Source organism: Muntiacus reevesi, chromosome 3, assembly GCF_963930625.1.
Source record: "Muntiacus reevesi chromosome 3, mMunRee1.1, whole genome shotgun sequence".
In the NCBI taxonomy this organism is placed as follows: Eukaryota; Metazoa; Chordata; class Mammalia; order Artiodactyla; family Cervidae; genus Muntiacus; species Muntiacus reevesi.
In genome coordinates, this window is record NC_089251.1 from 11,732,235 (window position 1) to 11,744,735 (window position 12,501).

Here is a 12,501-nt window from a genome sequence, read left to right on the forward strand (position 1 = left end):
CATGTTCCCCAGGAGATCTTATAACAAAGCCTTGATGTCTAGTTTTTTCAGGAAAGGAAGACTCTATTTGCCTTAATCCTTAAGGGCTATTTTTTAAAGGGGGAGAGAAAGTAATTCTGTTGCCCCTCTTACAGCTGCTGATAGGTGTCTGATTTGTCACACACACACACAAAAAAATCTTTTAACTCTAGTTCTGACACTGAGCAGTTAATGCAACAAGTGGGGCCCACTGCACAGCCTTACTTGAGTCAGACTTTGAGAAGAGCTGTATCTCTGCTTGCAGTGTTATGCCAGCACTGATGGTGGCCATAGTCCCTGCCTCCCTAGAACCTTCAGTCTTATGGAAGAGACAGACATTGATGGACTGCCACACAATGCATCGTTACATTGCTGTTTGTTTCGGAAGGAAAGGATACAGTGAGAGTATATGACAAGGAAACCTTGATCTAATCTGAGAGAGTCAGACTGAGGCAGTGTTCTTGAGCTAAGATTGGAAGGATGAGCAGGAGTTAATCTAGGGCCCTGGGATGTCCAGTATGGTAGCTAATATTCACATGTGGCTATTTAAATTTAAATAGATTGAAATGAAATAAAATGTAGTTCCTCACGGAGCAGCTGCATTTCAAGTGCTCCTTAGCAGCTATTATATTGGACAACACAGGTGGTGGATTATTTGTGGAAAGGCCTATTGCATGGTGCTGAATGCTAGGCCGGGGTGATGTTGATGAGAACACTCCAGATAGAAGAGTTCGCCTATTCAAACATCCTGAGGTGTGAGAGAGGCCTGGGCGACTGGAGCCCAGTGGGAAGGCTGAAGCCATGGAGCGGGTGCAGGGGCCGCAGATCTGAAAAAGGCTGGAGCCTTGCAGGCTCAACTTCAGTCTTTATCCTCAGAGCAGTGGGGAAGCCGCTGAAAGATCTGAAGTTACCAGCACTGATAGAAAGAGGTGAATAGGAGTGTTTCAGAGGTGACAGGTGACTAGTATACCATCGTTATTGCCTCTCCCCCAACAAGTTGCAACCTAGTGATGAAGAAAGACACCTGTACTTGTTGAATGTTGATATGAATTGCAAGCATTGTCTTCATCACAGTGGGAAGGAAGATATGCCAGCTGCTGGTTATACAAAAAAGCCAAAGATGATTATACAGTCAACAAAAACAAGACCAGGAGCTGACTGTAGCTACAGGACTGTAACTCAGTAACTCCTTCAGATCATGTGTTTCAGATCATGAACTCCTAATTGCCAAATCCAGACTTAAATTGAAGAAAGCAAGGAAAACCACTAGGCCATTCAGGTATGACCTAAATCGAATCCTTTATGATTATATAATGGAAGTGACAAATAGATTCAAGGGATTAGATCTGATAGAGTTCCTGAAGAACTATGGGTGGAGGTTTGTAACATTGTACAGGAGGCAGTGATCAAGACCATCCCCAAGAAAAAGAAATGCAAAAAGGCAAAATGGTTGTCTGAGGAGGCCTTACAAATAGCTGAGAAAAGAAGAGAAGCTAAAGGCAAAGGAGAAAAGGAAAGCTATACCCATCTGAGTGCAGAGTTCCAAAGAATAACAAGGAGAGTTAAGAAAGCCTTCCTAAGCAATCAGTGCAAAGAAATAGAGGAAAACAATAGAATGGGAAAGACTAGAGATCTTGTCAAGAAAATTGGATACCAAGGGAACATTTCATGCGAAGATGGGCACAATAAAGGACAAAAACAGTATGGACCTAACAGAAGCAGAAGATATTAAGAAGAGGTGGCAAGAATACACAGAACTATACCAAAAAGATCTTCATGACCCAGATAACCACAATGGTGTGATCACTCACCTAGAGCCAGACATCCTGGAATGCGAAGTCAAGTGGGCCTTAGGAAGCATCAATACAAACAAAGCTAGTGGAGGTGATGGAATTCCAACTGTGCTATTTCAGTTCCAAAAAGATGATGCTATTAAAGTGCTACACTCAATATGCCAGCAAATAATGGAAAACTCAGCAGTGGGCTTTCTGCTGAGGACTAGAAAAGGTCAATTTTCATTCCAGTCCCAAAGAAGGGCAATGCCAAAGAATATTCTAACTACCACACAATTGCATTCACTTCACATGCTAGCAAAGTAATGCTCAAAATTCTCCAAGCTTCAACAGTGCATGAACTGAGAACTCACAGATGTTCAAGCTGGATTTGGAAAAGGCAGAGGAACCAGATATCAAATTGCCAACATCCATTGGATCATAGACACGGCAAGAGAATTCCAGAAAAACATCTGTTTCATTGACTATGCTAAAGTCTTTGACTGTGTATATCACAACAAACTGTGGAAAATTCTTCAAGGCATGGGAATACTAGATCACCTTACCTGCCTCCTGAGAAACCTGTATGCAGGTCAAGAAGCAACAGTTAGAAACAGACATGGAACAACAGCCTGGTTCAAAATTGGGAAAGGAGTACATCACGACCATATGTTGTCACCCTGCTTATTTAACTTATATGCAGAGTACATCATGCAAAATGCCAGGCTGGATGAAGCACAAGCTGGAATCAAGATTGCCAGGAGAAATATCAATAACCTCAGATACGCAGATGATACCACCCTTATGGCAGAAAGCACAGAGGAACTAAAGAGCCTCTTATTGAAAGTGAAAGAGGAAAATTAAAAAGCTGACTTAAAATTCAACATCCCAAAAACTGAGATCATGGCATCCGGTCTACTCAATTAATGGTGAATAGATGGGGAAACAATGGAAACAGTAACAAACTATTTTTTTATGGCTCCAAAATCACTGCAGATGGTGAGTGCAGTCATGAAATTAAAAGAAGCTTGCTCCTTGAAAGAAAAGCTATGACCAACCCAGACAGTGTATTAAAAATCAAAGACATTGTTTGTCTACAAATGTCTATATAGTCAAAGCTATGGTTTTTCCAGTAGTCATGTATGGATGTGAGAGTTGGACCATAAAAAAAGCTGAGCGCCGAAGAATTGATGCTTTTAAACTGTGGTTTTGGAGAAGACTCTTGAGAATCCCTCAGACTGCAAGGAGATCAAACCTGTCCATCCTAAAGGAAATCAGTCCTGAATATTCATTGGAAGGACTGATGCTAAAGCTGAAGCTCTAATACTTGGTCCACCTGATGTGAAGAGCCAACTCATTAGAAAAGACCCTGATGCTGGGAAAGATTGAAGGCAGGAGGAGAAGGGGACGACAGAGGATGAGATGGTTGGATGGCATCACCAAAGCGATGGACTTGAGTTTGAGTAGGCTCCAGGAGTTGGTGATGGACAGAGAAGCCTGGTGTGCTGCAGTCCTTGTGGTCCCCAAAACTCGGACATGACTGAGCAACTGAACAGCAACAACAAATGATGATGATGATGAATTCAATGGGAGAACCCCCTCTGGATTAGTAATAAGCTAACTTATGGCTGGCCTAGGGGTGCTTGACTACAGTCGCACAGGAGCTGGGCCCTGGTCTTGTGTAGCTCTGTTCCCAGCAGATCTCCAGCATGGGGCCTGCAAAGATTAGGCATCAACCAAAGTAACAGACTAATGTGCCCTGAGAAAGAGCTATTTGTTCTGACAGAGAGCATTACAGAAAGTCAACAGCTTTTAAATTTTTTTCTAATAGAAAAGTTTTGTCAGAGAATGACATAAAGTGTATCCAGGCTTAGGGATAGTTTTGAGGCCCCTGAAATTGAGTAAAATATAATGTTGGTAACAGAGCTGGAGCCAAACCCAAAGAAGGCCTTGAATATTGTGCTAAGGAACTTAGACTTTATATGTTAACACCATAAAGTCACTGAAAATTTTAGAGGAAGGGAGTGATATGTTCAGCTTCTCATTTTAGAAAGATAATTCAGTGCAAAGGATGGATTAGACCAGGAAGAAAATAGAAGACGGGCCACCAGTTGAAAAGACTGATGCAGTAGTCCAGGTACTAATCAGCTAAAACACAAAGCCAGGCAATTTGCTGCATCTGTTTTCCATTTGCCTCTATTATATTTTAATCCTCACAATGTATGTATGTTACAAACACCTCAATTTACAGCAAAGGGCACTGAAGCTCAGAAAGATTAAGAAAGTATTGAAAGCTGATTTCTAACCTTAGGCATTTGTGACTCAAGCTTTACATCTACTGCCTGAGGAGTACGTTAGGGATGGAGGACCAGGTGAAGCCAAGAGATCCAAGAGGTAGAGTCTGCAGTGACCAGAGAAAACAAGAAGAGTGTGCAGGGTGGGGTGGTCCGTATTGCATATGTTACTGGACATGTGGCGTGTGCAGTGCTGAGTAAGGCTGGTGCAGTTGTCCACTTTAATTCAGTTAGTGACCAGAGCCTCATTTTCCTTGCAGTTTTGATTGCAATCTTAGTGATGGTCTTCTGCAAAAGGGAAGTGGATGAGTATCCATTTCTCCCCCAATCCTTCTCAGTCCAGACCAGTTCTTCCAATGATGTCACTGAAGAACATAATCGTAGACTTTCCTCCAAGCAAGGAGGCTCAACCACTGGAAATGCCTTTCAAAGTATCAAAACACTCATTCATCTGTTCTTTTATTTAGAAAAAAGTGCTGGATGATGACCCTGGGCCGAGTACTGCTGAAACACTGCTGGCCCTTCTAGGAACTCTAGTAGGAGAGGTGGTAGACACTATAGTTCATGGACACATCACCTACCAGTCCAGGGGCCCAGACAGGACGTCATTAAGCCTGTCTTAGTGGTCAGGGAGGGCTTCACAAAGGAGGGGACATCTGGATTCCCACTTTCCCTTAACCCAAGGCAAAGTTTAATTTGACTGTTAAAGAGAAACACCTCATTTGAATTCTTCATTATTAAAGTAACATGCTTTTTTATAAAGGATAATCAAAGCAATCAAAAGTGCATCAAGTAGAAAGTGTAAGTATCTCCACATGGTTAGTTTGATCCGTGGCATTTTATATTCTTAGTACCTGTATATAAGCAGCCACCATATGTAAAAATGACTTTATGTCTTTATATGTTTCTGAATGATTCATATTACATGTATTGCTCTGTAACTTATATTTTCCCCTCATTTGGGAGTAGTTTGTGAACATCTTTTCATGTTACTTCATAAAGTACTGCTGCACTTTTTTTAGCAGCTATGTGGTATTTCAAGGTTGTGGTTTAATTTATTTAATAGGCCCCTACTCATGGGCATTTACATGGTCTTTCAAAGAGTAACTAGATATTCATGAGTGGGACAGAAAGGGACCAGGGACAGTTCCATATGACTTGTCAGTGTGTGTTTGGGCTGGAGGGTAGTATATGCTTCTGGATAGCAATTCAGTGTAAGTCAAGTATCTGTTAAGTGGGGCCAAAGGAAGCAAGGCCGTTTGAAGAAAGCGTCACAGCCTGCTCTGAGGAGTTGGAATGTTTTTCTGCAAGTGGTGATGGCCAAGAGTGGGGGCATTGAAGGACTTTGATAGAAATCAGATTCATGTATTTCTAAGAATACTAGAACAGCTATGGATAGGTGGCACTGAGGGAAAGCTGAAGCCAGCCCATCTAGGAAACAGCTCCACTGATCAAGGCCAGAGAGGATGGGCAGAGCTGAGCAGCATAGGGCCAAGGCCATGGACACTGAGAGATTCTGGGTATATTGGGGGGAGGAGGAGGTAACATGTGGAGAATGGTTGTGGGAAGAGAAGGAGAAGAAAGGGATCTAACGTCTGAATCTAGCCTGGGAGACTGGTTGGAGGATGCTGTGGTACCCAAGATGGTACAAGAGGAGGAATGGGAGAGCTAAGAAGCTTACCAGTTCAATTTTGTACTCTTTTCCCTTTGTTTTCTGTCTCCCTCCTGATACCTCATTAAAGGAGGAAGCCACCCCCACTGGCTTTTCTGTCCCCCCAGATTATGCCAGATGATCCCTGATGTTAATGATTTGACCAGCATCTGCAGGGGCACTCAGAGCAAGTTGGGTTTTAGACAACTGTGCATTATTTAAGCTTCAGATTTTCCTTCCTCGCTTTTATTTAAAGGACAGAATGTTATCACCAGTTATCAGATGCGCATATACTTGAAGTTTCAAATTTTGAAGTGCTGACAAAAGCTTCTCCTTGTTTCAGGGTGAGGAGAGGTCTTCAGAAGTCTTGGCCTAAGTGGTCACAGGGGCACCAGGAACCCAGGACTGCTTGGCTGGTTTCAGAGCAGCTGGGGCTAGCGGGGAGGCACATACTTCTATTTGCTCAGTTACAATCAGCAACGACTTCTTTGTGCAAAATGGTAATGAGGCCATTAGGAGAGGCTCACCTGAAGTGCAGCCTTGTGAGTCCAAGGTAATTAAACACCTCCCGAATGAAAGGGAAAGGCCAGGGAAGGTTAAGTGAGGAATAATCTGCGGCACAGGTGGCCCAAGGGCTTTGAGGAGCCAAAAGAGTGACACCAGCTTGCACTGTTTCAAAGGATGGAAATGTCACCCTCATCCCTAGGAAAGGCAGAATTTTTATTATTTGGAGGTTGGGAAGTGGGCAATATTTTTAACATTTTAATAAAGCATATTTCTTTCTCATATTGCTGTTTCAAGTTGGAGGCCCATGGCAGTCTGCCAGGCACCAAGTGGCCGGCGCCGCTTCTCGTGGGCTCTCACCACATGAGAGGGCTCTGGGACGCATGAGTCCCAGAATAGGGGTGGGAGGGGGGCGAGTCACGATAAACAGAATATTTACAACCAAGTGTGGAGATAGACTCCAAGCTGCTTCCAGAGGAAAACTGCTTTCCTTGGCCCACCTCTGCATGGAGATGCAGTGGCTACCCCATCAACACACGTTCCCATCCCTTTTGACTTAGCCAAGGAGGTGGTCACCCTACCTTCACACACTGGCTTTTGAAGCATGTGGTTTGCCCCTGTAGCAGCGGCACAGGGTTTCTTTCCCTATGTACAGTAAACACGGATTGTTTTTATCTTAAAAGATCTGGCAGTGAGTATTTTTGCCATTTGGTTTCTGGCCTCAAAATCTCTGCTGTCTCCACATGAAAGCTTATACATGCATGTTTACAGCAGCATTAATAATAATAGCCAAAAAGTAGAAATGACCCAGATGCCCTTCAGTTGATGGAGATGCATAAAATGTGCTCTTTCCATATGATGAAATATTCATCTGTGAAAAAGAATGAAGTACTAATAAGTGCCACAGTGTGGATGAAATATGTTTATAACGAGCACTAGGCTAACTATGGCAAGAGCACATTTTATGTATCTCCATTTCTGTATACACTTTTATGTGGAGACAGCAGAGATTTTGAGGAACAAACATGGACATGGACAATGGACTGCTTCATAATTGGGAAAGGAGTACATCAAGGTTGTATATCGTCACCCTGCTTATTTAACTTATATGTAGGGTACATCATGCAAAATGCTGGGCTAGATGAATCACAAGCTGGAATCAAGATTGCTGGGAGAAATATCAACAACCTCAGATATGCAGATGGTACCACTTTAATGGCAGAAAATGAAGAGTAACTAAAGAGACTATTGATGAAGGTGAAAGAGGAGAATGAAAAAGCTAGATTAAAACTCATCATTCAAAAAACTAAGATCATAGAATCTGGTCCTATCACTTCATGGCAAATAGCTGGGGAAAATGTGAAAATAGTCATGAAATTAAAAGACGCTTGCTGCTTGGAAGGAAAGCTATGACAAACATAGACAGTGTTTTAAAAAGCAGAGACATCACTTTGCTGACAAAGGTCCACATAGTCAAAGCTCTGGTTTTTCCAGTAGTCAAACATGGATGTGAGAGTTGGACCATAAAGAAGGCTGAGTGCCGAAGAACTGACGCTTTCAAACTGTGATGTTGGAGAAGACTCTTGAGAGGACTGTAAGGAGATAAAACCAGTCAATCCTAAAGGAAATTAAACCTGAATATTCATTGGAAGGTCTGATGCTAAAGCTCCAATACTGTGGCCACCTGTTGCAAAGAGCTGACTCATTGGAAAAATCCTGACGCTGGGAACAATTGAGGGCAAGAGGAAAAGAGGGCAACAAGATGAGATGGTTGGATGGCATCAATGGACATGAATTTGAGCAAACTATGAGAGATAGTGAAGAACAGGGAAGCCTGACTGCAGTTCATGGGGTAGCAAAGAGTCAGACACGACTTAGTGACTGACCAACAGCAACAACACTGCTAAGTGAAAGAAGCCAGTCACAAGAAGAACCACATGTTATATGGTTCCTTTTATATGGAATGTCCAGGAGAGGCAGATCCATAGAGACAGGATGTGGAGCAGTGGTTATCTAAGACTGGGGCAAGGGAGAAGGAGATAGGAGTAGTGGGGAGTAAGACGTGCCTACCAATAAGGTGGATTCTCTTTTCTGGGGTGATGAAAGTATTCTGGAATTTAGATAGTAATGATAGTTGTAAACATTGTCACTGTACTAAAACTTCTGAATTATATATTTTCAATGAATGAATTTTATAATATGTAAAATATATCTTAATAAGCTATTACAAACCCCTTATCAGAAGCTTGGGGCTTCTGACAAGAAATAATGTCCATGGAATGTTTCAAAAGTGTGTGTAATCCATCCCAGATTTTTAATATTTTTATGTTCACAGGCACTTTTAGGAACCTGAATATAGCTATACAGCCTACACCCAGAAAAAAAGTCTTTACTCATTCATGTTAAAAAAAAATTTGTTGATAATTCATGGACCACCTGCATCTAATTTCCTATTTCATCTTAAAATTTTACCCTAGATCTTATCCTTCAATAATGTCAGGCTGTTAGGTAGTCCTATATCTAAGTCCCATACAGATTCCTAAATTTGCTCTTGATATATCACCTGCACACTTAAAAACAGTTGTTAGCTTTACATTTATCTCAAAATCAAGGGGGAAATTCCTTCATGTATTCAATTCTTAACCCCAACCCTTCCGTCTGTTCTCATTTTAAGCTATCTTCTCCATAGTCTCTCAACTGAAGCCACGGTTCTCCCTAGTCTCTGAACTCCTCTGCACTGTAGTGTCTTTGCAGATGCTGATCCCCATGTTTGGTACACTGTTCCTTCCATTCTTTGTGAATTAACTGCTTCAGCTCAGACTTCAGATCTCAGCATAAACCTGTTTCTCTCCACAAAGGCTTCCTTGACCTTCTTGAGCTCTATCACGGGCTCGTCATGGTAGCAATGTCCCATGTATTGGTATTTTCCTCACAAGAATATAAGTTTAAAGTTTTGCTGTCTGCTTTTGCTCACCATTGTATCACATTGACTCAAGGCTACCAAGTTGCCCGATTCCAGAGGCACTTTTCACGTGGAACACAGTGTGAGTGGTGTGCCCAGAAGTTTTGCAATATGGCATCCTGAGATGAATGGCATATTGGAAACAGCCTGGGAGGGTTGATCTTGTCTCTGAGGGCAACAACTGTCACGTCACACAATCTTTCCTACATTGAGGATTCAGGAAATATCTCTTTTAGTTATCATTTTCAGTAAATTTTGTGTTCATTTGTGCAACTGCCTTTGACCCAAAGAGTCCCACAGCTTCTAATGTTTCCTTTTTGTTTTGACCACTAGGAGGCTCAACTCAAACTTTGAAGTCTACTTCTAGCTACTATGTAAGACCTGATGTTCAGTTCAGTTCAGTCACTCAGTCATATCCAACTCTTTGCGACCACATGGACTGCAGCACTCCCTGTCCATCACCAACTCCCGGAGCTTACTTAAACTCATGTCCATTGAGTCGGGGATGCCATCCAACCATTTCATCCTCTGTCGTCCCCTTCTCCTCCTGCCTTCAATCTTTCCCAGCATCAGGGTCTTTTCTAATGAGTTGGCTCTTCACATCAGGTGGACCAAGTATTAGAGCTTCAGCTTTAGCATCAGTCCTTTCAATGAATATTCAGGACTGATTTCCTTTAGGATGGACAGGTTTGATCTCCTTGCAGTCTGAGGGATTCTCAAGAGTCTTCTCCAAAACCACAGTTCAAAAGCATCAATTCTTTGGCGCTCAGCTTTTTTTATGGTCCAACTCTCACATCCATACATGACTACTGGAAAAATCATAGCTTTGACTAGAGGGACCTTTGTTGGTAAAGTAATGTCTCTGCTTTTTAATATGTTGCCTAGGTTGGTCATAACTTTTCTTCCAAGGAGCAAGCATCTTTTACTTTCATGGCTGCAGTCACCATCTGCAGTGGTTTTGGAGCCCAAAAAAATAAAGTCTGTCACTGTTTCCATTGTTTCCCCATCTATTTGCCGTGAAATGATGGGACCAGATGCTATGATCTTAGTTTTTTGAATGTTGAGCTTTAAGCCAACTTTTTCACTCTCCTCTTTCACTTTCATCAAGAGGCTTTTTAGTTCCTCTTCGCTTTCTGCCATAAGGGTGGTGTCATCTGCATATCTGAGGTTATTGATATTTCTCCGGCATTCTTGATTCCAGCTTTTGATTCATCCAGCCTGGCATTTCTCATGATGTACTCTGCGTATAAGTTAAATAAACAGGGTGACAGTATACAGCCTTGATGTACGCCTTTCCCAATTTTGAACCAGTCTCTTGTTACATGTCCGGTTCTGTTGCTTTTTGACCTGCATACAGATTTCTCAGGAGGCAGGTGATGTAGTCTGGTATTCCCATCTCTTCTAAGAATTTTCCACAGTTTGAAAACAGAAGACCTGATGGCTTATGTTTATATATTAAATCTATACCTGGCTTATTCTTTTTCCATTGCCATGACTTTCTATTTTATGTTAATCTGTTGCATGCATATCTGTAAGATATGTAAGTGTGTTTCTGTACATCTATATAATGACTATTCCTTTAGAGTATGAGTTTTATAATAATATATATTATATATACTTTATGGGAGCTTCCCTGGTGGCTCAGTTGGTAAAGAATCCACCTGCAATGTGGGAGACCTGGGTTTGATTCCTGGGTTGGAAAGATCCCCTGGAGGAAAGAATGGCAACCTACTCCAGTATTCTTGCCTGCAGAATTCCCATGGACAGAGGAGGCTGGTGGGCTGTAGTCCATAGGGTCACAAAGAGTCAGACATGACTGAGTGACTTAGCACACATGTTTATGGATGGGTTGTTATACCCTCCTCTAGGGAATCTTCCCAACCCAGGGATCAAACCCAGGTCTATTGCATTGCAGACAGATTCTTTACTGGCTGAGCCACCAGGGAAGCCCAAGAATACTTCTAGAATACTACTGGAGTGGTAGCCTGTCCCTTATCCAGGGGATCTTCTCAATCCAGGAATTGAACTGGGGTCTCCTGCATTGCAGGCATATATAATTTATAATACATTTGATAAATATTTTGGGTATGAGGTATATCATAATATATATTATGTATTATAAATAAACCATTTATTTCTAATATTTGTAAGTAATCTGAAGAGCAAATAGAATTGGAACTAAAAAAATTTGTATGGTTTGGGCTCAGATTATAAGATTTCAATTCATAATTCCAATTTGACCACTTTTGTTTGTTACTGAGCATGTAACCTAATCTCTCAGAGACTGTTAATACCCTTGTAAAATAGGAACACAATCCCTTTCCTATATGATTGTTGAAAGAATTAAGTACAGAAATTTATGTGAAAACAATTACCTGACACATTGAAACTGCTTAGAAAGTGATTTTGTTTTTGTTTTTCTTGGATATGCACTAATAAGAGCAACATTTATTTAAATTTCAAAAACCTGCCTAATCCTGAATGTGTGTGTGCTCTCCCAGCAGCTGAGGTGTCAGATCCATCCCCCTCCCCAGGGCTTTCTGAAGCTCTGTACATGTTGGGTATAGCCATCCTCCTCCCACCCTGCCCTCAGCCTGTGTCTCTTTTCTGTCACCAGATCTCTTCACTGAAGAACCGACTGAAGAAGGTCTCCACGACAACCGGCGATGGTGTGGCCAGAGCCTTCCTCAAGGCCCAGGCCACTTTCTTCGGCAGCTATCGAAACGCTCTGAAAATCGAGCCGGTGAGTAGCTTCTTGGCATGTCACAAATCATGTTTGGTCAGGGCCACAAGAAACTTGCTAGTCATCTTTTGTTGAATTCACCAAAGGAGGTTTTGTGTGTTTGTGTTTGGTGGGGACTGGAGAAGTGTGCTCCCCTCACGCTTCCTCTTAGCACAAGGAAGCTGCGCTGCCCCGAGTGGAGGGCTGTCTGCTCCTGTGGATGTTAGGACCCCTCCCTTCCCTGGGCAGTAGCACCTTCTGCGGGTTGCAGTACTTAGCACTGTACACACCTGCTCTCACTGAGAAGTCCTGGTAAGCCTATGAGGCAGCAATGATCATCTCCACTTGACAAATGGGGAAACTGAGGCTTACAGAAATGATGACTTGCTAACCAGTGGAGGAGCCAGGTAGGTTGTCCCAAAGCCCATGCTTCCCTCTGTGCCTTCCTGCCCTTTTCCTGCAAAGGAACCTCTTCTCCAAGCACTTGAGAGAGCAGAGCATCCAGAAGCTCACTTCTTAGAGGTTCCCAGAGTGGTCTTGGTATATTGACTGCTAAGTGTGCTGAGGACTGGGGGTGA

General features: G+C 42.4%; 1 protein-coding gene across 8 annotated transcripts in view; it reads left to right on the plus strand.

Moving 5' to 3' along the window:
- The window catches only part of DENND1A (DENN domain containing 1A), a 522,551-nt gene that overhangs the window by 360,902 nt on the left and 149,148 nt on the right, over positions 1 to 12,501 (plus strand). For all 8 annotated transcript variants that reach the window (XM_065928479.1, XM_065928480.1, XM_065928483.1 and 5 more), the window contains one exon: positions 11,819 to 11,944. In XM_065928479.1, the coding sequence (XP_065784551.1) occupies positions 11,819 to 11,944 (126 nt within the window). The remainder of the gene's footprint in view (positions 1 to 11,818; positions 11,945 to 12,501) is intronic.